Here is a 26,544-nt window from a genome sequence, read left to right as displayed (position 1 = left end):
AATCTGATGAGGTTCAACAAGGATAAGTGCAGAGTCCTGCACTTAGGACGGAAGAATCCCATGCACTGCTACAGACTAGGGACCAAATGGCTCGGCAGCAGTTCTGCAGAAAAGGACCTAGGGGTTACAGTGGATGAGAAGCTGGATATGAGTCAACAGTGTGCCCTTGTTGCCAAGAAGGCCAATGGCATTTTGGGCTGTATAAGTAGGGGCATTGCCAGCAGATCGAGGGACGTGATTGTTCCCCTCTTTTCGACATTGGTGAGGCCTCATCTGGAGTACTGTGTCCAGTTTTGGGCCCCACACTAGAAGAAGGATGTGGAAAAATTGAAAAACATCCAGCGGAGGGCAACAAAAATGATCAGGGGTCTGGAGCACATGACTTATGAGGAGAGGCTGAGGGAACTGGGATTGTTTAGTCTGCGGAAGAGAAGAATGAGGGGGGATTTGATAGCTGCTTTCAACTACCTGAAATGGAGTTCCAAAGAGGATGGATCTAGACTGTTCTCAGTGGTAGCAGATGACAGAACGAGGAGTATGGTCTCAAGTTGCAGTGGGGGAGGTTTAGGTTGGATATTAGGAAAAACTTTTTCATAGGAGGTGTCATAAATATAAAGGGAAGGGTAAACCCCTTTAAAATCCCTCCTGGCCAGAGGAAAAATCCTCTCACCTGTAAAGGGTTAAGAAGCTAAAGGTAACCTTGCTGGCACCTGACCAAAATGACCAATGAGGAGACCAGATACTTTCAAAAGCTGGGAGGAGGGAGAGAAACAAAGGGTCTGTGTCTGTCTATATGCTGCTTTTGCCGGGGATAGACCAGGAATGGAGTCTTAGAACTTTTAGTAAGTAATCTAGCTAGGTATGTGTTAGATTATGATTTCTTTAAATGGCTGAGAAAAGAATTGTGCTGAGTAGAATGACTATCTCTGTCTGTGTGTCTTTTTTGTAACTTAAGGTTTTGCCTAGAGGGATTCTCTATGTTTTGAATCTAATTACCCTGTAAGGTATCTACCATCCTGATTTTACAGAGGTGATTCCTTTACTTTTGTTTACTTCTATTTCTATTAAAAGTCTTCTTGTAAGAAAACTGAATGCTTTTTCATTGTTCTCAGATCCAAGGGTTTGGGTCTGTGGTCACCTATGCAAATTGGTGAGGATTTTTACCAAACCTTTCCCAGGAAGTGGGGTGCAAGGGTTGGGAGGATTTTGGGGGGGAAAGACGTGTCCAAACTATGTTTCCCTGTAAACTGAGTTAGAGTTTGGTGGTGGCAGTGGATATTCCAAGGACAAAGGATAAAATTAATTTGTACCTTGGGGAAGTTTTAACCTAAGCTGGTAAAAGTAAGCTTAGGAGGTTTTCATGCAGGTCCCCACATCTGTACCCTAGAGTTCAGAGTGGGGAAGGAACCTTGACAGGAGTGTGGTGAAGCACTGGAATGCGTTACCTAGGGAGGTGGTGGAATCTAATTCCTTTGAAGTTTTAAGGTCAGGCTTGACAAAGCCCTGGCTGGGATGATTTAGTTGGGGATTGGTCCTGCTTTGAGCAGGGGGTTGGACTAGATGACCTCCTGAGGTCCCTTCCAACCCTGATATTCTATGATTCTGTGTTTATTGTTTTCCACTAATCTGGTGGCAGATAATTCCTCTTGTAAGGAGTCAAGCTATAGCACACTGGGCTGTATATTCCTTCAAGGGAGAGGAGAGCTTCTCTTTGTTTGGTATAATTTACCTATTCTGAATTTACCTTTTGTTCATATTGCCCTCTGTCCTGCAACGGATCTCGATGAGCTGTGGATCCTTGCACCTGTGCAGTGCCCCACTGATTATAATGGATCTTTGCACTGGATTGCAAGAGGGAGGTTTGACACTGTAAACTCTTCCAGGGGCAGACCTGTCTTAGTCTGAATTTAAGGTACCTAACACACTGTTGGGCACTGTGAGGGAGTTCGGAGACACAACTGCTTAACTCCCCTTCGTTTTAAATGGGAGCTGGTGCTCAACTGCCTTTTGTGCCTTGGGAAATCTGCTCCAGTATAAATAATAAACATGTACAGCAATTATGTAGTGCCTGTACCTCAATGGCACGGCGTAGCTAGTTTGCTCAGACTTACTGGGAAAATTCACCTCTGGGTTGAGATGAAGCACAAAACGTTTCGGTTTCTAACATAATGAACGTGCCCAAGTTCTAATCTAAGGGGATGGAGCTAGAGTGGCAGTAGGGAGCATTGCTCACGCTCATTAGGATAACGAAGTAAGTATTTATGTCTTAATCCTGATTCTTGTCCGTTAGGCTGATCTTCCTGGCTATGAAAAGTAGCGATGACTCTCCACGGCAGAGTTCAGCGCCCTGGTTTTGACCCAGCCCAGCCCAGCCCATTATGCCTGTGCACAATGCTGAACACATGAGGACTCCCGCTGGCCTTTCACGGGACTATGCGAGTGCTTGATGCGATGCCCAGAGCTCAACGCTGGGTTAGCTCAAGGTCCAAACCCAGTTCTCAGGGTTCCTGTGGGGTGTTGGGACCGGTGCACCGCTTCATCCCATGGATCAGCGGTTAAGTTGCCTTAGGGTAGGTGGCAATCTAGTGTTTCACCCTGGCCCATTAAACAGCCAAGCGCCTCTCCCAAAGTTCAGGGCTGTGGCAAGCTGCGTATTTGCCCCCTGCTCACAACGCTAGGGCAGGGGTGGCCAACCTGAGCCTGAGAAGGAGCCAGAATTTACCAATGTACATTGCGAAAGAGCCACAGTAATACGTCAGCATTCCCCCGCCCCACACCGCTCCGTTCCCAGGGCCTCCTACCCACGGATCAGCACCTCCCCTCCCTCCCGATCAGCTGTTTTGTGGTGTGCAGGAAACTCTGGGGAAGGGGGAGGAGCGAGGGCATGGCTGGCTCAGAGGAGGGGGCAGGAAGGGGTGGAGTGGGGGCAGAGCCAGGGGTTGAGCAGTGAGTGCCCCCCTGGCACATTGGAAAGTTGGCGCCTGACGCTCAGCCCCGGAGTCGGTGCCTATGCAGGGAGCCGCATGTTAACGTCTGAAGGGCCACATGTGGCTCCGAAGCCACAGGCCGGCCACCCCTGCGCTAAGGGAAAGGAGGCTGGTGGCACCTTTAAGACTAGCAGATTTATTTGGGCATAAGCTTTTGTGGGTAACCCCCCTCCCCACCCCACTTCTTCAGAGGTGAAAAAAGTGGTTTTTTTTTTTTTTTACCCACGAAAATCTCTTAGTCTTAAAGGTGCCACCGGCCGCCTCCTTGTTTTCGTGGGAACAGGCTAACACGGCCACCCCCTGATGCTCGGGACAAGGGGGATCTTTCAAAACGTGTCTAAGCACCGGTCCGAGCCCTTGAGTCCGGCCGGGCCAGAGCGCGGCCAGCCCCCCTGAGGCAAGAGGGGGTGCGCGGGGGGGGGGTGCACTGGCTCGGCCGTGCCGCCGCAGGGAGCGCGGGGCTGCGGCTGGCGCCCCCCCCCCCCCGGCCCCCGGGCTGTCCGCGTGCAGCGGCGAGCTAATAAAGCTATTTTGAAAGTGACCCCGCGGCCCCGGCCCCGGGAGCGAGCGAGCGCCGCGCCGCGCCGCGCCGGGAGCAGCTGTCTGGCTCCGGAATCATGACTGAAGATGACGGATTCCGTGGTGGTGGAGGGTCATGTCAAATTGAGAGATGGAAAAAAGGTCCCCGCTTTGCAGCCTTCCCGCTTTGCAGGGGGGGCCCTACCCCTACCCCCCCACCCCCAGGGACTGCCCCCTCTCTCCCCACCCCGGCAGGGCGCCGAGCCCCGGGGGCTGCTTGGCTGGCGGGGGAGGGGAGAGCTGGCCGCGGGCTAACGCTGATGTCTCCTTGTTTCTCCGCAGTGGAAGAATAGGTGGCTGGTGCTGCGCAAACCCTCCCCGGTAGCAGGTAGGTGCCGCCGCGGGCTGTGGGCGGGGGAGTGGGCAGCTCCTCTGGGGAGACAGATCCCCCTCCCCCGGGCTCCTGGCAGAAGAGCCAGACCTGGGAGCGCGCCCCGCCGGGGGCCGGGTGTGTGGAGATTAAACTCTCCCCGCGCCCCAGACACGGGGCTGGGCTGGTTTCTCCTTCTTCCCTCCTTTTCTAGCAGCCAGTCACTTGGCAGGGCGCCCAGCAGCTAGAAATAGCAAGAGAGGATATGGAGGGCGCCCCAAAGTGTAACTGAAAGAGAGAAGGGGAAAGGCAACGGGCTAGCGCGGGGACCTGGCGGGCTTCGTGGTTCCTCCCCTGGAGGGCTGGCTGGCTGGCTTTAACCTCTTGGGGGTCACTGCCGGCTCCAAGCTGGTGCAGCGGCGCGGGACTCTCTCTTTTCAAGTTCCCACATCTCATCTGTTCGGGGCTGCTTGCTACCCCCTTGGCTCCAACTCGGGTTGGAGCTGTTCCCTGTTCAACAGCAGCTGGGTTGTTCGATCCATCTGATCTGGGCCTCCTCTCTTGTAATATCTGACCACTTCCGAGGTGGCCTTTTTCCCCTGGTGGAAGGGGTGGTTCCTGAATTGTTAGTGAACTTATTGGGGCAGTTTGAAAATCATGTAGTTGAAGGCTCCCACAGAACTGTGTTGTTATGTTTTCAAGTCTGGAAATATTTTTCAGTGTCACATGGACTGCAAAGTCATGTTTTTGTCTTGTGCATATGTATGTGAGCCTGCATCACCTGAAAGCTGATTTTGGAATCACTATGAACTATTGGTTGGCTTTGGACTTTAGTTTATATCTTATCTTCTTTAGGGTCCGTTTTTCACATGAACATGCCTAAAGTTAGGTACATGTATCATTGTTTAAGTAATCTAAATTTTTGTTTTTATTAATATTTACATGCTGATTACGTCTCTATTTAGCACCCAAAGTCTGTTGTTCATAAAGCTAATGTTCAGGCTTCCGAATATGAATTTAGATTCCTGACTTTAGGTACTCAAAGTAGGAAACTAGATTCTTCAGAAAGTGGCAGATCAATAAAACATGAATGCTTATTCTACACTTTAAAATGTATTATTTTTATTATTTAAAATCAACCATGATTGTTGAATGCCCATAAACCAGGGTGCTCTTGCTTTGATGTGTTTTTAGTTTTCATTTCTTTAAACAGTTCTACGGTAAAGCTCTTCAACTTTGCGTTTGCAGCTGTTTCTGCTAACAGGTGCAAGAATGCAATCCAAAATGTCTGTGAGGCTTTCTGTTAGTTAATGTACAATGCAGTTTTTTCAGCTGTTTTTCACCTCTTTGGAGGGACGCCCATTCTTTGCCCAACTGAGCCCTATAACGGCAACTTGCCAGGCGTCAGAGCGCCACACCTAACATTCATAAAAAACGAGCACATGCAGCTCCTGTTGTTTCGCTTGGAAGTAAGTGTGAGCTATGGAAGTTAAAGCTAAAGATCCCTGCTTGAGATTATCCATGTATTTCACTTAAGAGACAGCACAGCATGCTGGGAAGGGAATCTGCACCCTGTAGATGGGGCTGGGGTGCATTTCTGTATCAAGGAGAAAGGAGGTGGTAAATTGCACTAATCTTCCTTGTGGGTCCTGATACTTTTGTGAAATGCACTCCCCCAGTGAAACCCTGATATTGTGATGTTTCATTTTGTTGTATAGATGTTGTCTATTAAAACATCTTTAGGAAGAGGTTAAAACAAAAGGTCACAAAACCAAACATTGAAAACCAAAGGTGGGACACACAATGATTATGCAATAGTAGCTACTGTGAAGCGTTCAGCTAGGAAACCTGAGCTGAGATTTACAATTTGGCAGTGTAGACCACACTGTTTCGTATTTGACTAAGCTGTCAACTACTGTAAGAATTTCATTTATGGTTCGATATGTTCTAATGAACATAAGAACAGCCATACGAGGTCAGACCAATGTAAATCTAGTCCGGTATCCTGTCTTCCGACAGTGACCAGTGCCAGGTGCTTCAGAGGTGGTGAACAGAACAGGACAATTTATAGAATGATCTACCTACCCCTGTCGTCCAGTCCCAGCTTCTAGCAATCAGAGGTTTAGGGACACCCAGAGCATGGGATTACATCCCTGCTGATTTTGGCTAATAGTCATTGATGGACCTATCCTCCATGAACTTATCTAATTTTTTTTTAACCCAATTACACTTTTGGCCTTCACAACATCCCCTGGCAATGAGTTCCAGGTTGACTGTGTGTTGTGTGAAGAAGTACTTCCTTTATTTATTTTAAACTTCCTGCCTATTAATTATATTGGGGACCCCGTTTTGTGTGTTATATGAAGGGGTAAAAAAAACACTTGTTCACTTTCTCCACACCATTCATGATTTTATAAACCTCTATCTTATCTCCCCTCAGTTGTCCCTTTTCCAAGCTGAACGGTTTGTCTTCTTAATCTCTGCTTATGTGGAAGCTGTTTCATACTCCATATCATTTTTGTTGCCTTCTCTGCCAATTCTAATATCTTTTCTGAGATAGGATGACGAGACCTACACACGGTATTCAGGGTGTGGGCTTACAGTGGATTTATATGGTGGCACTATGATATTTGCTGTCTTATTATCAATCCCTTTCCAAATGGTACCTAACGTTCCGTTAGCTTTTTTTGATTGCCAGCGCACACTGAGCGGATGAGCAAACTATCTATGGTGACTCCAAGATCTCTTTCTTTAGTGGTAACAGCTAATTTAGACCCTATCATTTTGTATGTATAGTTGGGATTATGTTTTCCAGTGTGCATTACTTTGCACTTTTCAATATTGAATTTCAACTGCCATTTTGTTGCCCACTCGCCCAGTTTTGTGAAATCCCTTTGTAACTCTTCACAGTCTGCTTTGAAGTTAACTATCTTTAGTAACTTCTTATTGTTTGCAAACCTTGCCCCCTCACTGTTTATCATTTTTTCCAGATCATTTTTGACTATGTTGAACAGCACAGGTCCTAGTACAGATCTTTGGGTGACTCCACTATTCACCTCTCTCCACTGTGAAAACTGACCCTTTATTCCTATCTTTTAATCAGTTATGGATCCATGAGAGAACCTTCCTTCCTTGTCCCATGACTGCTTACTTTAGAGCTTTGGTGAGGGACCTTGCCAAAGGCTTTCTGAAAGTCCAAGTACACTCCATCAAATGGACCACGCTGGTTCACATATTTATGAACCCCTCAAAGAATTCTAGTATGTTGGTGAGGCATGATTTCCTTTACTAGAGCAGTGTTGACTCTTCCCCAACATACTGTGTTCATCTATGTCTCTTATCATGCTGTTCTTTACTATTTGTTTCAACCAATTTGCCTGGTATTGAAGTTAAGGCTTACTGGCCTGTAATTGCCAGTATAGCCTCTGGAGGATTTTTAAAAAATTGGCGTTACATTAGCTATCCTCTAGTCATCTGGTACAGAGGCTGATTTAAGTGATAAGTTACATGTCATAGTTAGAAGTTCTGAAGGAACTCAAATATGAAACTGCAGAACTCTTGGCTGAATACCATCTGGTCACAATGGTATTCACGATTCACGATGTGACAGAGAGACTGCCGAGACTCATCAAGCCCTCGGATCGCTATCCCTTCCTGCTTCTCCAGATGGGCACCAATGACGCTGCCAAGAATGACCTTGAGCAGATCACTGCAGGCTACGTGGCTCTGGGAAGAAGGATAAAGGAGTTTGAGGTGCAAGTGGTGTTCTCGTCCATCCTCCCTGTGGAAGGAAAAGGCCTGCGTAAATACTGTCGAATTGTGGAAGTCAACGAATGGCTACACAGATGGTGTTGGAGTGAAGGCTTTGGATTCTTTGATCATGGGATGGTGTTCCAAGAAGGAGGAGTGCTTGGCAGAGATGGGCTCCACCTAACAAAGAGAGAGAAGAGCATCTTTGCAAGCAGGCTGGCTAACCTAGTGAGGAGGGCTTTAAACTAAGTTCACCGGGGGAAGGAGACCAAAGCCCAGAGGTAAGTGGGGATGTGGGATACCGGGAGGAAGCACAAGCAGGAGAGCGCAAAAGGGGAGGCTCCTCCCTCATACTAAGAAAGCAGGACAAACAGCAAGTTATCTCAAGTGCCTATAAACAAATGCAAGAAGCCTGGGAAACAAGCAGGGAGAACTGGAAGTCCTGGCACAGTCAAGGAATTATGATGTGATTGGAATAACAGAGACTTGGTGGGATACCTCACATGACTGGAGTACTGTCATGGATGGATATAAACTGTTCAGGAAGGACAGGCAGGGCAGAAAAGTTGAGGGAGTTGCATTGTATGTAAGAGAGCAGTATGACTGCTCAGAGCTCCGGTATGAAACTGCAGAAAAACCTGAGTGTCTCTGGATTAAGTTTAGAAGCGTGAGCAACAAGGGTGATGTCATGGTGAGAGTCTGCTATAGACCACCGGATCAGGGGGATGAGGTGGACGAGGCTTTCTTCCGGCAACTAATGGAAGTTACTAGATCGCAGGCCCTGGTTCTTATGGGATATCTGCTGGGAGAGCAATACAGCGGTGCACAGACAATCCAGGAAGTTTTTGGAAAATGAAGGGGAAAATTTCCTGGTGCAAGTGCTGGAGGAACCAACTAGGGGCAGAGCTCTTCTTGACCTGCTGCTCACAAACCGGGAAGAATTAGTTGGGAAAGCAAAAGTGCATGGGAACCTGGGAGGCAGCGACCATGAGATGGTCGAGTTCAGAATCCTGACACAAGGAAGAAAGGAGAGCAGCAGAATACGGACCCTGGACTTCAGAAAAGCAGACTTTGACAACCTCAGGGAACTGATGGGCAGGATCCCCTGGGAGAATAACATGAGGGGGAAAGGAGTCCAGGAGAGCTTGGCTGTAATTTAAAGAACCCTTATTGAGGTTACAGGGACAAACCATCCCGATGTGTAGAAAGAATAGTAAACATGGCAGGCGACCAGCTTGGCTTAACAGTGAAATTCTTGCTGATCTTAATCACAAAAAAGAAGCTTACAAGAAGTGGAAGATTGGACAAATGACCAGGGAAGAGTATAAAAATATTGCTCGGGCATGCAGGAGTGAAATCAGGAAGGCCAAATCACACCTGGAGTTGCAGCTAGCAAGAGATGTTAAGAGTAACAAGAAGGGTTTCTTCAGGTATGTTAGCAACACGAAGAAAGTCAAGGAAAGTGTGGGCCCCTTACTGAATGGGGTAGGCAACCTAGTTGACAGACGATGTGGAAAAAGCTAATTACTCAATGCTTTTTTTGCCTCTATCTTCACGAAGAGGGTCAGCTCCCAGACTGCTGCACTGGGCAGCACAGCATGGGGAGGAGGCGACCAGCCCTCTGTGAAGAAAGAAGTGGTTCGGGACTATTTAGAAACGCTGGATGAGCACAAGTCCATGGGGCCGGATGCGCTGCATTCGAGAGTGCTAAAGGAGTTGGTGGATGTGATTGCAGAGCCATTGGCCATTATCTTTGAAAACTCATGGTGATCGGGGGAGGGCCCGGATGACTGGAAAAAGGCTAATGTCGTGCCCATCTTTAAGAAAGGGAGGAAGGAGGATCCGGGGAACTACAGGCCAGTCAGCCTCACCTCAGTCCCTGGAAATATCATGAAGCAGGTCCTAAATTCTGAAGCACTGAGAGTAGAGGAAAGTGATCAGGAACAGTCAGCATGGATTCACCAAGGGCAAGTCATGCTTGGCTAATCTAATTGCCTTCTATGATGAGATAACTGGCTCTGTTGATGAGGGGAAAGCAGTGGACGTGTTGTTCCTTGACTTTAGCAAAGCTTTTGCAATGGTCTCCCACAGTATTCTTGCCAGCAAGTTAAAGAACTATGGGCTAGATGAATGGACTAGAAGGTGGATAGAAAACTGACTAGATTGTCGGGCTCAACATGTAGTGATCAATGGCTCCATGTCTAGTTGGCAGCCGGTATCAAGTGCCCCAAGGGTCGGTCCTGGGACTGGTTTTGTTCAATATCTTCATTAATGATCTGGAGGATGGTGTGGATTGCACCCTCAGCAAGTTTGCAGATGACACTAAACTGGGAGGAGAGATAGATATGCTGGAGGCTAGGGATAGGATACTGAGGACCCTTGACAAATTAGAGGATTGGGCCAAAAGAAATGTGATGAGGTTCAAGAAGGACAAGTGCAGAGTCCTGCACTTAGGACGGAAGAATCCCGTGCACTGCTACAGACTAGGGACCGAATGGCTAGGCAGTAGTTCTGCAGAAAAGGACCTAGGGACTACAGTGGACGAGAAGCTGGATATGAGTCAACAGTTTGCCCTTGTTGCCAAGAAGGCCAATGGCATTTTGGGATGTATAAGTAGGGGCATTGCCAGCAGATCGAGGGACGTGATCGTTCCCCTGTATTCGACATTGGTGAGGCCTCATCTGGAGTACTGTGTCCAGTTTTGGGCCCCACACTAGAAGAAGGATGTGGAAAAATTGGAAAGCGTCCAGTGGAGGGCAACAAAAATGATCAGAAGGCTGGAGCAAATGACTTATGAGGAGAGGCTGAGGGAACTGGGATTGTTTAGTCTGCGAAAGAGAAGAATGAGGGGGGATTTGATAGCTGCTTTCAACTACCTGAAAGGGGGTTCCAAAGAGGATGGATCTAGACTGTTCTCAGTGGTAGCAGATGACAGAACGAGGAGTAATGGTCTCAAGTTGCAGTGGGGGAGGTTCAGGTTGGATATTAGGAAAAACTTTTTCATAGGAGGGTGGTGAAACACTGGAATGCGTTACCTAGGGAGGTGGTGGAATCTCCTTCCTTTGAAGTTTTTAAGGTCAGGCTTGACAAATCCCTGGCTGGGATGGGGATTGGTCCTGCTTCGAGCAGAGGGTTGGACTAGATGACCTCCTGAGGTCCCTTCTAACCCTGATAGTCTATGATTCTGTGGTCCTGGTGATTTATTGCTGTTCACTTTATCAGTTTGTTCCCAAATGTCCTCTGTTGACAACTCAACCTGGGACAGGTCCTCAATTTGTCACCTGAAAAGAATGGCTGAGGGAGGTGTGGGAATCTGATGCAAAGAATTCATTTAGCTTCTCTGTAACAACCTTGTCTTCCTTGAGTGCTGCTTTAGCAACTTGATCATTCAGTAGCCCCACTGATTGCTTGTGGGGCTTCCTGCTTCTCATGTACTTACCATTTTTTTGGTGTTACATTTTGTGTCTTTTGCTAATTGTTCTTCAAATTTCTTTTTGGGCTGCTTAATTATCCTTCTGCATTTGACTTGCCAGAATTTATTCTCCTTTCTGTTTTCCCCAGAAGGCTTTGACTTCCAATTTTAAAAGATGTCTTTTTGTCTCTCACTGTCTCTTTTACTCTGTTTAGTCATGATGGCATTTTCAGCTCAGGATCTGGAGGCCCTGCCCAGCTTCAGAGTCTGAGCTCCTGTCCAGGCCGCAACATCTGCCCAGCTATTTTAGCATGGTAGTGTGAGACCTGCTAGCATGAGTCTGTGGAACCAGATGGGGAGGCTCTTGCCCCGATGCAGTGTAGACATACCCTCTCTCTCTCTCTCGTGCTTCACAAAAATCTGAGAAAGATCTTGCTTTTGTTTCTTTGCACAATGGGAAACTTTTTAAAATCTCAAAATTTTTCACAGGTTGGGACAATAGTGTGTGTGTTTGTGTGTCCCGCCAGCTCTAGGTAGAAATGTACTTAAGAAAAAAAGCTGAGTGTCTCACATAGTCATTGTCTTCATGAGCTGTCTCCAAATACCACAAGAATTATGATTAAAATAATGGAAGTTGACAACATGGCAACTATAATACTTCTTAATAACAGTGGCCCCCATCTTGCAATCTGATAGCACAGACAAATCCTGGACACTTTTAACCCTGGAACTAGTGTCTTATGGGGGTCAACAGGACTGCATGCAGGTTTAGGAGTCTGCCCAGGAGAATCGGATTGCAGGATTGGGGTTTGTTTCCATTTCCACCCCAGAGAGTGTTGGGACAAACTGCTGCCAATTTTACATTTTGTAAACCTGAAGAATTTACAAAATTTAAAACCAAAACAAATGTTTCTATGATATTAAGAAGATCCACTAGATTTTTTTTAAACAAAGAAATATCCCCCTGAAGTGTTTATAATTCAAACATTGCAGTGTTCTGCTAGAACTCAAAAAGAGTGACGCTGACCATGAACAAAATGGTTACTACTGGCTCATCCGTTTTCACTGTCCAAACTGAAATAAATGCAAATAATAAATGAATGATATGGTCCTAACCTTGCAGCCCTCACTCAGGCAACGTTCCTAATGAAGTCAATGGAAATTTAGTCTGAGAAACAGGGGAGTGACAAATTGAATCTCATAAGTAGGGAAAAGTAAATTTTTTTTAAAAAAGAATCCTTTTCATTTTTATCAACTATGGTGTTACAGTCTTGCTCACTTTTGGTTTTTATTGTGAGATTGATCATATTGGGTGTTTTTCTTGAACCCTTAGGTCCTGGAATCATATGATTACAACTCATTCTTTAATAAAGGAGTACTTGTGGCACCTTAGAGACTAACAAATGCATCCGATGAAGTGAGCTGTAGCTCATGAAAGCTTATGCTCAAATAAATTTGTTAGTCTCTAAGGTGCCACAAGTACTCCTTTTCTTTTTGCGAATACAGACTAACATGGCTGCTACTCTAAAACAACTCATTCTTTCTCTTCTTTTTCATTTTCTTTTTCTTTTTTAAAGTATATTTCATGGTTGTGGAGAAAAAGCTTGGAAGTGTTATTCAAGTGAAGCCTAACATTTCAGAAACCAGAAAGCAAACAAAAATAATCCCACATTTATTATATTTAAAATCTCATGATTGGAGGCCTAATTCATGAATTTTGACTGCATGGAGTTGACAACAGTGGTGTTATTTGTAACATAGATAAGGAATGTTGTAGGGATTTTTACAGTATCAAGTTAAAAACATGTTTTTCATTAAATTTAGAGTATCACAAAGATGACTTAATATGAGACAACAGTACTTTTACTACTGATGTCAACACTAGCTCTTTTAATATTTAATACCTTAATTTTAGGAAATTAAGGAAATTGCTGGCTATGACATGAAGCACATGGAAAACCATATGCATGTCTATAATGCATACAAAATGCGTACGTTAATGTGTGTTAATCCTAGGGTCATGAAATTCAGTTGAGTTAGGCCCTGGACCTGCACTTTACAATGCATAGATGGGCTGATGTGCCTATAAAAAGCCCCCTTGATGTCCGTGGGGCTGCAAGCAGGTGTAACTGCCCACTTGCACATTATAAATTACAGCAGTGGTTAGCCCTGCAAGGAGTTGATGCCTTTGTGTGATGAGTCATCATGAGCCTGAGTCTGATGAGTCATCTGAGGTAATTACTTGGGAGTCCTAGGGATCCAGCGAATCCACAAGCAGGAGTCTAATCAGGTGACCCCAAGATAGCTAGCTAGGCTCCTAATGAAAGCAGACACTCAATGTCACTAAATTGTCAGGGATACTCCCTGCTGCCTGGTAGCTCTGATGCAGTGCTCCTGACCCTGCTTGTGCCTGTTCCAGCTCCAGTCATAGCTGGCCATCCCATTGTCCTGACGCTATGCCATTGCCATACCCAGGGTATAATCTAGACTGGTGAGTAGCTCTATCACCTGTGCTCTCTAACCTGTGGTGTCTTTTACACTGCTTTCTGGTGTTGCCTGCACTTCTGGACTGCTCATCAATAGCTGGGAATGACTTACATGCACTTTTCAGAGTAGCAGCCATGTTAATCTGTATTCGCAAAAAGAAAAGGAGTACTTGTGGCACCTTAGAGACTAACCAATTTATTTGAGCCTAAGCTTTCGTGAGCTACAGCTCACTTCATCGGATGCATTCACTGGAAAATACAGTGAGGAGATTTATATACACACGGAACACAAAAAAATGGGTGTTTATCATGCACACTGTAAGGAGAGTGAACAACAGACTGGACTTCTACATAGAGTGCTTCCGCCGACGTGCACGGGATGAAATTGTGGAAAAGCAGCATCACTTGCCCCATAACCTCAGCCGTGCAGAACACAATGCCATCCACAGCCTCAGAAACAACTCTGACATCATAATCAAAAAGGCTGACAAAGGAGGTGCTGTTGTCATCATGAATAGGTCGGAATATGAACAAGAGGCTGCTCGGCAGCTCTCCAGCACCACTTTCTACAAGCCATTACCCTCCGATCCCACTGAGGGTTACCAAAAGAAACTACAGCATTTGCTCAAGAAACTCCCTGAAAAAGCACAAGAACAAATCCGCACAGACACATCCCTGGAACCCCGACCTGGGGTATGCTATCTGCTACCCAAGATCCATAAACCTGGAAATCCTGGGCGCCCCATCATCTCAGGCATTGTCACCCTGACAGCAGGATTGTCTGGCTATGTAGACTCCCTCCTCAGGCCCTACTCTACCAGCACTCCCAGCTATCTTCGAGACACCACTGACTTCCTGAGGAAACTTCAATCCATCGGTGATCTTCCTAATAACACCATCCTGGCCACTATGGATGTAGAAGCCCTCTACACCAACATTCCACACAAAGATGGACTACAAGCCGTCAGGAACGCTATCCCCGATAATGTCACGGCAAACCTGGTGGCTGAACTTTGTGACTTTGTCCTTACCCATAACTATTTTACATTTGGGGACAATGTATACCTTCAAATCAGCGGCACTGCTATGGGTACCCGCATGGCCCCACAGTATGCCAACATTTTTATTGCTGACTTAGAACAATGCTTCCTCAGCTCTCGTCCCCTAATGCCCCTACTCTACTTGCGCTACACTGATGACATCTTCATCATCTGGACCCATGGAAAAGAAGCCCTTGAGGAATTCCACCAGGATTTCAACAATTTCCATCCCACCATCAATCTCAGCCTGGACCAGTCCACACAAGAGATCCACTTCCTGGACACTACGGTGCTAATAAGCGATGGTCACATAAACACCACCCTAAACCGGCAACCTACTGACCGCTATTCCTATCTACATGCCTCCAGCTTTCACCTAGACCATACCACACGATCCATTGTCTACAGCCAAGCTCTGCGATACAACCGCATTTGCTCCAACCCCTCAGACAGAGACAAACACCTACAAGATCTCTATCAAGCGTTCTTACAACTACAGTACCCACCTACTGAAGTGAAGAAACAGATTGACAGAGCCAGAAGAGTACCCAGAAGTTACCTACTACAGGACAGGCCCAACAAAGAAAATAACAGAACACCACTAGCCATCACCTTCAGCCCCCAACTAAAACCTCTCCAACACATCATCAAGGATCTACTACCTATCCTGAAGGACGACCCATCACTCTCACAAATCTTGGGAAACAGGCCAGTCCTTGCCTACAGACAGCCCCCCAACCTGAAGCAAATACTCACCAGCAACCACACAACAGAGCCACTAACCCAGGAACCTATCCTTGCAACAAAGCCCGTTGCCAACTGTGTCCACATATCTATTCAGGGGACACCATCATAGGGCCTAATCACATCAGCCACACTATCAGAGGCTCGTTCACCTGCACATCTATCAATGTGATATATGCCATCATGTGCCAGCAATGCCCCTCTGCCATGTACATTGGTCAAACTGGACTTTCTCTACGTAAAAGAATAAATGGACACAAATCAGATGTCAAGAATTATAACATTCAAAACCAGTTGGAGAACACTTCAATCTCTCTGGTCACTCGATTTCTGACCTAAAAGTGGCTATTCTTCAACAAAAAGACTTCAAAAACAGACTCTAGCGAGAGACTGCTGAATTGGAATTAAAATTTGCAAATTGGATACAATTAACTTAGGCTTGAATAAAGACTGGGAGTGGATGTGTCATTACACAAAGTAAAATTATTTCCCCTTGTTTATTTCCCTCCCCTCCCCACTGTTCCTCAGACGTTCTTGCTAACTGCTGGAAATGGCCCACCTTGATTATCACTACAAAGGGTTTTCTCCCCCCCTTCGTGCTGGCAATAGCTCATCTTAAGTGATCACTCTCCTTACAGTGTGCATGATAAACACCCATTTTTTCATGTTCTGTGTGTATATAAATCTCCTCACTGTATTTTCCACTGAATGCATCTGATGAAGTGAGCTGTAGCTCACGAAAGCTTATGCTCAAATAAATTGGTTAGTCTCTAAGGTGCCACAAGTATTCCTTTTTTTTTTTACATGCACTTTACTGCCAGTTGCGCCCAGGTTTTTACCAGCCTGAAATATACTGCAGCAAACTCCCAGTCCCAGATATTTCCCCAGAAATGTACGTCTTGTATTGCCCAGTCCTCTCCTGGACATGCTCATCATTTTATTAATAGACCATCATTTTATTAATAGAAATGATGTGAACAAATCCTGTTATCCCAAGTGGAGTTTCCCAAACTCTTCAATGCAAACACTCTGGTTTAGATAAAACAACAAAGAGATGAATTTTAAGTGACTACAATTAATGAGGCATACAAATCAGAAACACTTACAAGCAAAACAAAGATAAAACACAACTCATGTCTCATTTAACAAGCAATGTTATATTCGAAGTAAATGTTTTCCGCGCCACATGCTCTCAACAGTCTTACTGGCCAAACTTGTTAGGCCAGGACCCCTTCTGCTGTTTAACAGCTACTTCCTTTGTTCCTTCTGGTGCAGTGACTCAATGGACAGAGAGAGGGGTGCTCTTTGGATGTCTTCCCCTTTCTTTTTATAGTTCTCTTCCTCCTTTGAGAAGCATCTTCAGCTGAGATTCAGGAGACAAAAAGTTTGTGTGGATGGGAACATTTTTCGCTCATGCCCCCTTTCCTGCCAAAGAATGACCATTTAGTAAGTAATGGCCCATTGACCTTGTTATCACCTGGCCTGAGGCATCAGCTTGCCTTTTGTCTCTGAGGAACTGGTTTGACCACTACCCAGACTTGGAATATGTTTTAGTAATACCATAAAGTGGAATTTTGTAATTTACATACAATGTTGCTAGATGTATTTTACCAGGACCATAATGACCAGCAAATTAAGTTTTCAAATGATACCCCACAAGGCATACTTTGTACAAAGATTATTACAGTAGTGTGCAAGGGGTGAATACAGGGGTGTACAGTCTGTTGCACCCACATAAGCCTGAGATAAGGAAGAGCGTCATAATGATGGAACTTACAGTGAGACTAGATTTTAAAACATAATGTAAAAAGTGTAACAATTACTGTTATCAAAAGAGCACCAACAGTATAATAGCATCAAAATAAAAACACAAATGTCAAATCTTAAACAAATAATACAAGTCCTGGACACATCCTACGGGGGCTCACACAGACACCATGAATAAAAAGAAATTGAACATAAAGCATCAAATGTTGACTTATACAATTTAAGCCCAAAGCCTGCAACTTCTTGTGCAAGAGTGAGCTGATGTGCCTGCATGGTGCCCCCTGAAGTCAGTGGGGCTCTGCCCAGGCTCAGCAGTCCATTTGCACACAGGGAATTGCAGGATTTGGGCCCTACATCAAATCCTGCACTTCAGAACACAGTGAATTCTAAGAAAGGAAATATGAGTGTGAATGCTAGGTAAAAATGAGAGGGCATAGCTTTAAGTGATTCTCTACCTGATCCATTATTGGCATTATCCAGAAGAGATTCTTTACCCTTGATCTTGTTTATCGTTCTAAAAGTAAGATTATAACTTTAAAAATCACGATTTAAGCATAGTTTTGACAGGAAATTAAGCTGAAGGGCAGAATTCTGGAGAGAGACAGTCATCTGCAAGAAATATTCTTCTCTGTCTGTCTTAAGTCACCTTAAAAACAGCCTGGAAAATATTCACTTTTTACAATTTTTTTTAGTAGTTTCCACGGAGTGAAAACTGAATTGAGCCAGCCTATGGCACAGTTGGCAAATGTGTTTTCTCAAGTCGAGTACTGAGAATTGTGTTCCGTTACGCGTCAGGTTCTCTGACAGCTCTGCTTCTTTCAGATTGTTTAGTCATGTTGGTGTACAAGGATAAATCTGAGCGAGCCAAAGGACATAAGGAGAGGAGCAGTGTGACCTTAGAAGACATCTGTGGCCTGGATCCTGGGCTCTCCTATGAGGGCTTAAATCACACACTTGCTATCATCTGTCTATCTCAAGTCGTGATGCTGGGATTTGACAACAAGGAAACTATGTATGCATGGGATGTACGGATTCGCTACAGTTTGGGGGAAGGTAACCTTTGTCTTGTCACATTCTTCTCTTTTGGAAAGAATGCAAACAAAACCCTTAGTTGAAAGGGTCCAGATTGTCACTGGCCTTGGAGCCAACAGCCTTCACTTCCTTGTGTGCTCCAGGTCAGCTGTCACATGCAGTGTGTAATGTGTGTGTACTGCCCACTAGAGGTGTGCCACAGAGAGGGTAAGGTAATAACTGCAACGTGCTTCTACTATCTTCTTTGGCTCAGGTATTAAAGGCTTGTGTTTTGTGGGGCTGAGGGGCCAGGGCTCTAGTCCTAGCTATCCAAGTCAGAGGTTTGTCAACTTTAGCTTTTAATTGTGTCTATAGCACATGGATTCATGACAAATCCTTGTGCTCAGGGAGGACAAAAACTATGAGTGTTAGAGCCATGATTAGAACCCAGGAATTAATACCCACTCCCAGTTCTGTCTGATAGACTAGATAATGAGCAGTGCTGCTGAACATCCCCTCTCAAATACATGTAATGGGAGAATCTCATAGTAAAGATGCCATTCTCACCTGTACGTTTAACTTTAATCTACTATGTCCTTCATTTTCAGATCTGTAGCTCTGAAATGCGTTGTAGTGGCCGACAATTTATTATATGGGGATAATCCAGGGTAATTGGCTTTTAGTGTTTGGTAAAGCATTAGGACATACATTTATTATTACTGATGATCATTATTATTTATGTATAATTTATCACCTGTTAAGTGTTGACGATGGGCGTGTCACTATACAAAGACACCCTTGCCTCAGAAGCTTATGGTCTAAAAGACAGATGCAGATAACTCTAGATGCACTGAGAATTGTGGAGGAGGGTGCAAGCTTGGCAGGGTTTGTTTTGTTTTCCTGATTTCATTCTAATGCAGTGTTGGGGTGGGGAAAACATGTAGTATAAGTTTGTGTGCATGGGGTGTGTATGTGTGGTAGAAGTGAGCTGAATGAGGTGTAGGGGGAACCTGCTGTATCAGGATAGAGAAGTTGTTTCAGGCATAGGGGGCAGTGTGGAAGGCATGGAGATAGGAGTTGGGGAAAGAACTGGAGAGGCATGAAGGTTGGCACAGTTGGCAGAGCAAGGACAGGGCTTATTGAAAGGACAGAATGGAGTACGTAAAACTTGGTCAGGAAGAGCTCTTTGGAGACCTTGGGGAGAACAGTTTCAGTGGAGTGCAGAAGCAAGACAGGAGGCAATTCAGGAGGGATTTAGAGGAGAGGGAGTTAAGGTAGTGGGTGTACACAGTCCATTCAGTTTAGATGTGAAGGAAACCAGGGAAATGGGACAGTAGTTGTTTGAGGTTTGGTTCTTTGACGATGGGGACAGTAAAATGTGTTTGTATGCCATGGGGCAAAACGGGGAGGGGTGGGCGGTTTGGAAATAGACAGTGAGCAAGATACCTGAGTCTGACTGAGGTAAAGGAGAAAAGGATATTAGGAGGGGATGGAGGAAACTTACAAGAGAACCTGACAATTTTCTCCTTGAAGTCAACGAGCTCCTGGGCTGAGGGGGAGGTAGTATGGCCTGTGTTATGCAGGAGGTCAAACTACATGATCACCGGGGTCCCTTCTGGCCTTGGAATCTATGAATTTAAGGATGGTGGTTAAGGACTTGAGGGGGCAGTAAAAGGTGGCAAATGAGCATTGGTGGTTGTAGGTATGGGATACCATTAGGGAGGAGGACTGGAGCTATTTTTCAAGGAAGATGGCAGAACAGAATGAGGAGTGGGTGAACTTGAAGTGGAGAGTTTCCTCCAGAAGTGTTCTGCAGAGGGAGTAGATACAGAGGGAGCTAGTGAGATGATGGTGGGAGAGAGAGGCAAGAGAGGCAGGGTTAGAGGATCCAGTGGAATTAAGGGAGCCAACTATAAAACTGAGGGAAATGAGAGATTTCAGAGTAACAGCCGTGTTAGTCTGTATTCGCAAAAAGAAAAGGAGTATTTGTGACACCTTAGAGACTAACCAATTTATTTGAGCATAAGCTTTCGTGAGCTACAACTTACTTCATCAGATGCATGCAGTGGAAAATACTGTGGGGAGATTTATATACACAGAGAACATGAAACAATGGGTGTTACCATACACACTGTAACAAGAGTGATCAGGTAAGGTGAGCTATTACCAGCAGGCGAGCGGGGGAGGGGAAAACCTTTTGTAGTGATAATCAAGATGGGCTATTTCCAGCAGTTGACAAGAACATCTGAGGAACAGTAGCAGGGGAGGAAAGGGGGGAAATAACCATGGGGAAATAGTTTTACTTTGTGTAATGACACATCCACTCCCAGTCTTTATTCAAGCCTAAGTTAATTGTATCCAATTTGCAAATTAATTCCAATTCAGCAGTCTCTCGCTAGAGTCTGTTTTTGAAGTCTTTTTGTTGAAGAATTGCCACTTTTAGGTCTGTAATCGAGTGACCGAACAGACTGAAGTGTTCTCCAACTGGTTTTTGAATGTTATAATTCTTGACATCTGATTTGTGTCCATTTATTCTTTTACGTAGAGACTGTCCAGTTTGGCCAATGTACATGGCAGAGGGGCATTGCTGGCACATGATGGCATATATCACATTGATAGATGTGCAGGTGAACGAGCCTCTGATAGTGTGGCTGATGTGATTAGGCCCTATGATGGTGTCCCCTGAATATATATGTGGACACAGTTGGCAACGGGCTTTGTTGCAAGGATAGGTTCCTGGGTTAGTGGTTCTGTTGTGTGGTGTGTGGTTGCTGGTGTGTATTTGCTTCAGGTTGGGGGGCTGTCTGTAGGCAAGGACTGGCCTGTTTCCCAAGATTTGTGAGAGCGATGGGTCGTCCTTCCGGATAGGTAGTAGATCCTTGATGATGCATTGGAGAGGTTTTAGTTGGGGGCTAAAGGTGATGGCTAGTGGCATTCTGTTATTTTCTTTGTTGTGCCTGTCCTGTAGTAGGTAACTTCTGGGTACTCTTCTGGCTCTGTCAATCTGTTTCTTCACTTCAGCAGGTGGGTACTGTAGTTGTAAGAACGCTTGACAGAGATCTTGTAGGCGTTTGTCTCTGTCTGAGGGGTTGGAGCAAATGCGGTTGTATCGTAGAGTTTGGCTGTAGACAATGGATCGTGTGGTATGGTCTAGCTGGAGGCATGTAGATAGGAATAGCGGTCAGTAGGTTGCCGGTATAGGGTGGTGTTTATGTGACCATCGCTTATTAGCACCGTAGTGTCCAGGAAGTGGATCTCTTGTGTGGACTGGTCCAGGCTGGGATTGATGGTGGGTTGGAAATTGTTGAAATCCTGGTGGAATTCCTCAAGGGCTTCTTTTCCATGGGTGCAGATGATGAAGATGTCATCAGTGTAGCGCAAGTAGAGTAGGGGCATTAGGGGACGAGAGCTGAGGAAGCATTGTTCTAAGTCAGCAATAAAAATGTTGGCATGCTGTGGGGCCATGCGGGTACCCATAGCAGTGCCGCTGATTTGAAGGTATACATTGTCCCCAAATGTGAAATAGTTATGGGTGAGGACAAAGTCACAAAGTTCAGCCACCAGGTTTGCCATGAGATTATCGGGGATACTGCTCCTGATGGCCTATAGTCCATCTTTGAGTGGAATGTTGGTATAGAGGGCTTCTACATCCATAGTGGCCAGGATGGTGTTTTCAGGAAGATCACCGATGGATTGTAGTTTCCTCAGGAAGTCAGTGGTGTCTGGGAGTCATAGCTGGGAGTGCTGATAGAGTAGGGCCTGAGGAGGGAGTCTACATAGCCAGACAGTCCTGGTGTCAGGGTGCCAATGCCTGTATTCCTGTGTAGAGTGGAGGTTTGGGGACTACACTGTAAAAGTTACATTTCAGGAAGGAAAGACTGCTGCTTTCTACAGCTACATCAGAGTTGGGCCTATACCACAAAGTTTCTATCCAGATCTAAACTTTCCTCAAATTTGGGTGTGTTTAAATCTAGGTGTTGACTTGGCACATTTTAGGGGTGATTCTGGAACTCTAGCTGTCAATTTTTTATTTATGCAGCAATTGGAGCTTGCAACCATTAGTTACCCTGTTCATCATTTAGATGTGGTGGAACAGAACCACTAAGCTCATAGTCTGGTAGCCTCTAAACTAGGGCTACTTACAAAGCTCCATCTTGTACAAACAGAAGTAACGTCCGAGTGATGTCTAAGTTGATGTAAGACTGAATAAGGAACATTCTATAATCAGCGATGATTTGGTTTCACTTTGGTAGTGTATTGGATTTTTCTAAATAAGTGGTAATAATCACACAGCAGACAAGCAATATCACCTGAACACAGATTTGTTCCCCAGCAGTGTTTTGGAGCCACGCCATAAGTAGAGCTATGGTGAGTTCTCTCTCTGGCTTCCTTTTACATTTCTCTTGAATTACTTTCTGGCTAATTCTGCTAGGACCTTAGGGAAATTATCAAATGCAGGTATAGATGAGGAGTTGTCTGATAGCTAGATGGTAATTTATTGAAGAACACAGCAGAATACTTATATGAGAAGCAAAGATCAGATGCTGTTAAATTTCCTGACATTTTAAAGGTGAGAAAATCTAGTCAAGGAGAAGGGAAGAATAGTTATAAGAATTGGTTCTTTAGTGCTTTCCCTGTGGATTTTAGTGATGAGTAGGCAGTTTTTGGGCTTAGTGTGCACCTCTGATGCAGAGGAAATTTTAAATATTTTAATATTTTAAATATGTAGTAATACTTTAGATCAAGGTAATCCTTAGGAAGTTGGTCAGTTTTGAGGTATCTGTCACCTGAGAATCCACTAACTTCCTGGGATACAGCAATAACAACAGTACTCAGCACCTTTCATCCATAGATCGCGAAGCGCTTCACAAAAGTGGGTAAGCGTCATTATCCCCATTTTACATGTAGGAAAACCAAGGCACTAAGATTGGGGATGACTTGTCAAAGGTGGCAGAGTGAGTCAGTGGCATAGCTGGGAATAGAACCTAGCCTGCTGCCCTGTCTACTGAACCACATGGATAGTACGTGTGGGGAGGAGAGTCTGTGACTGTTGTGAGAATAGGATGGGTAGAACCCCGTGCCTAAAGTGAACCCCTATCTAGTTCTTGGGGTATCCTCCTGATCAGTCAGCTCCTAGTCCTGCCTTCAGCCTAGGAAACGTCAGAGCAACTCAGAACAGCCAGAGAGGGGTCAACACTCAGTGGCTTCTTTCTAAAGAGCAGGCTGGAGGGTGAGAGCAGGAAATGTCAAAGTGAGGCCCTCCATTCACACCCTCCAATTTCAGCAGCAACGCAAGTGCCTATGGAGGCCTGACATGGCGGAGGAGGAGGGTTCATTTTGAAGAAGGAGGGTAAAGGAGGTGGGGAGAGGTTCAGCAAAGAGTTGAGCAATCAGTGGAATGGAATGGACTGCATCTAATGAAGTGAGCTGTAGCTCACGAAAGCTTATGCTCAAATAAATTTGTTAGTCTCTAAGGTGCCACAAGTACTCCTTTTCTCAATGGAATTGAGGTAGGGTGTGGCCAAGATGTCTGGAGGATTCTACTCCCTATTGGAATGCAGTTATCTGGGGATGAATATATTTGTCCTTGAGTCCTGATGGTTAAACATGAGGTGAATCATTTGGGGAAGGCAACAGGGGTAGGAAACGAGACCACTGAGGAACACATCACCCTTTAAGGATGTTTGAAAAAAGCTGTCTCTAATCAGTCATGTTGCTGAACTATGGCTCACAGCCTAAATGCATTGCTCCAAAAGCTAAATTGGCCTAATATCTGTGCAAGTGATCCATGACTGCCATTTAGGGTTGCCAGTTTTGGTTGGACTTATTCCTGGAGATTTAATCACACGACATAATCTTTAATTTCTGGAGACGCCAGACCAATCCTGTAGGGTTGGCAACCATACTGCCATTGCCAAGATATCTGGGTGCTACCCAGAACTATTAGAGGGGAAAAAAATGCTCTGAGTTCCTTATCTGATAATAGTAGATCCAAATGGCATAGTAGCTAGGACTCAGTCTACACAATACTATTAAATAAACTGGTTTCTGTTACAAACATGCTTGTTTTTTTTCCTGCTTGCTACCATAATTAATTGGTTTATTTGTATTTTTTTTTTTTTTTTGCCCACGAATAGTTCATAGGTTTCATGTTGCTGTAGCACCTGGCACTAAGCTGGAGAGTGGACCGGCTACTCTTCACTTCTGCAATGACATTCTAGTCCTTGTAAAAGACCTTCCACCCACGGTCATGGGGCAGTGGAAGCTCTCAGATTTGCGCCGATATGGAGCGGTCCCTAATGGATTCATCTTTGAAGGGGGCACCAGGTGCGGCTTCTGTAAGTACAAATGGAAACTGTCATTCTAGTTTTTTAAAATCTATTTGCAGATAAATAAATACCAGTCTGATTAATGTGCAAGTTAGGGACCTAATCCTGAAGCTCTTCTTGTATGAGTAGTCCCATTGACTTCAGTGGGACTACTCATGTATGCAAGAAGCTGCAGGACTGAGCACTGTTATGCAGACAAAAATAGTATCGGTGTGATGGATGTTGCGTGAATATTGCTGGATGCCTTTCTGAAAGGTATACTTCAGTCAAACACAACTTTTTGCTCTCAGTTCAAGAATAACTGAATGAAATTCTATGGCCTGTGCTATGGATCAGACTAGATGATCCCTTCTGGCCTTAAATCTATTAAACTAAGATTATATTATCATTTGTATTGTAGTAGAGGATAGTTGTTTCCTCTAGGACTCAGTACAACCAGAATCAAGGTTCTGTTTTTGCAGACAATAAGTAAGAGACAGTCCTTGCCTTGAAGAGTTTTATAGTCTAATTTGAGATGAGAAAAAACAAAGGCATGTAAGAAACAAAAGAAGGAAAGGGGGAGGGAGGACAAGGATAATGAAAATAAAATCCTGTGGTTATATACGTTAGTTATTACACAACTTAGTGATTCTGGGTATTTCAGAGAAATGTCTTCGGAACCAATCAAAAGCAGATTAAGATTTATTAGGGCCCTGGGCACAAAGAACATTGGGGCTCCCCACACTATGGGGGGTCTTGGGGCACCAGAACTGGGCAGGGCAGGGGGGCAGGGGAGTCAGAGGGGCCATGCCCACCCACCCATTTTTGACATGGGTGTAGTAGCTTTGTGCAGGCTCGGAGCAGCAGTGGCAGGGTGCTTCGCAGTGGGGGGAGATAAGGTGATCAGCTCCCCGCACTGTGAAGTGTAGCCCCTGCTAGTGGCGCCAGCCTCTTCCCAGTGGGGGGCCTGAGGTGGCCCTTAGCCCCCCTCGCTATGGGGCCCTGCCCCTGCTCCTCCTCCCTGAGGCCCTGCCTCCTGGCCGAGCTGGAGACCGGCAGAGCTGGGCTGTGGTAAGAGCCACCCAGGGAGTCTGGGCCACTCTGTAGGGAGCCCTGGACCCTCCAGCTGCCCTGGGTGGTGGAGACACGGGCCAGGGGCTCCTCACAGTGGCCCATGCTCCCTGGGCGGTTCTTACCATGGTCAGGCTCCAGCCTGGACAGGGGGCAGGGCCTCAGGGGGACGAGGAGGAGCAGGGGGAGGGGACACGATTCTGTTGCTGGCGGCCCCTCCCCTACTTCTACCCAGGTTCTGGTGCTCCTGCAGGAGCCCTCAAATTTGCTGGGGCCCTGGAACATGGGCCCTGTGGGCCTGTGCATTAATCCACCACTGGAACCAAGTCTCAGTGTATTATTTATTTTACTAAACTATCATATCAATCTATCCATTCAAATCTATCAGTTGATCAAAATTACATCAATCACTCTAATATAATTTTGCAGGATGCCAAATCCAAATAGTCCTTTAGCATCATATTTTCAAAAGCAAACTTTGGAACTGTGCTTGTCAGTTATGTGCATATCCATTTTCACTTTCAGGTCATGAAATCACAGGTGCAGCTACTTGATTTGCATGTGCAAAAAACTGTTCATATGCAGTTGATGGTTGTGTGTTTAAACATACGTGTATGCTGCACTGCAGGAGTAATTTCAGAGTTTGCATTAGAAAATGTGGCCCTTAGTTACTTGTTGAAAATGCTAAATGTATTTAGGTTTTGAATGGAGCAGTTTACTGTGTAGAGTTTCTGCACAAGCATCTAAAATGGAGTGAAAAGTCCTTTAGAAGCTGTTGCTGTTTCCTGACCATTTGTACAGAGTACCAAGTTTTGAACTGATGAAATATGAAACAACTGCAATATTTAGCTCCTCATCCCCACACTGCAGGGAATTATCATGGAAATGCCAAGCAACCTTTAAATAAATTTAGTAACAGATTGGTAGATTAAATCAGGTATTAATCTTTATTAACATAAGCACCTCAAAAGAGAGAGTATATCATTTCACTGTTTGAACGGAGTACTGTATTCACTTAGAACTAAGGCTCTCTTGGAGATAAGAAATGCTGTGATTTGTACTAGATAAATGGTACAAAA

The 26,544-nt window shown here is 45.2% G+C and overlaps 1 protein-coding gene across 1 annotated transcript in view; it reads left to right on the top strand.

Annotated features, from left to right (window-relative positions):
• The first annotated feature begins 3,581 nt into the window (after positions 1-3,581).
• The window catches only part of DOK7 (docking protein 7), a 108,049-nt gene continuing 85,086 nt past the window's right edge, over positions 3,582-26,544 (top strand). Inside the window, exons 1-4 of the mRNA XM_073343207.1 lie at positions 3,582-3,668; positions 3,849-3,894; positions 17,898-18,128; positions 24,224-24,424. Of these exons, the coding sequence (XP_073199308.1) occupies positions 3,615-3,668; positions 3,849-3,894; positions 17,898-18,128; positions 24,224-24,424 (532 nt within the window). The 5' untranslated portion in view covers positions 3,582-3,614. The remainder of the gene's footprint in view (positions 3,669-3,848; positions 3,895-17,897; positions 18,129-24,223; positions 24,425-26,544) is intronic.

The sequence above is a fragment of the Lepidochelys kempii genome, chromosome 4, assembly GCF_965140285.1.
Source record: "Lepidochelys kempii isolate rLepKem1 chromosome 4, rLepKem1.hap1, whole genome shotgun sequence".
Classification (NCBI taxonomy): domain Eukaryota; kingdom Metazoa; phylum Chordata; order Testudines; family Cheloniidae; genus Lepidochelys; species Lepidochelys kempii.
This window is presented reverse-complemented; position numbering and strand designations above follow the sequence as displayed.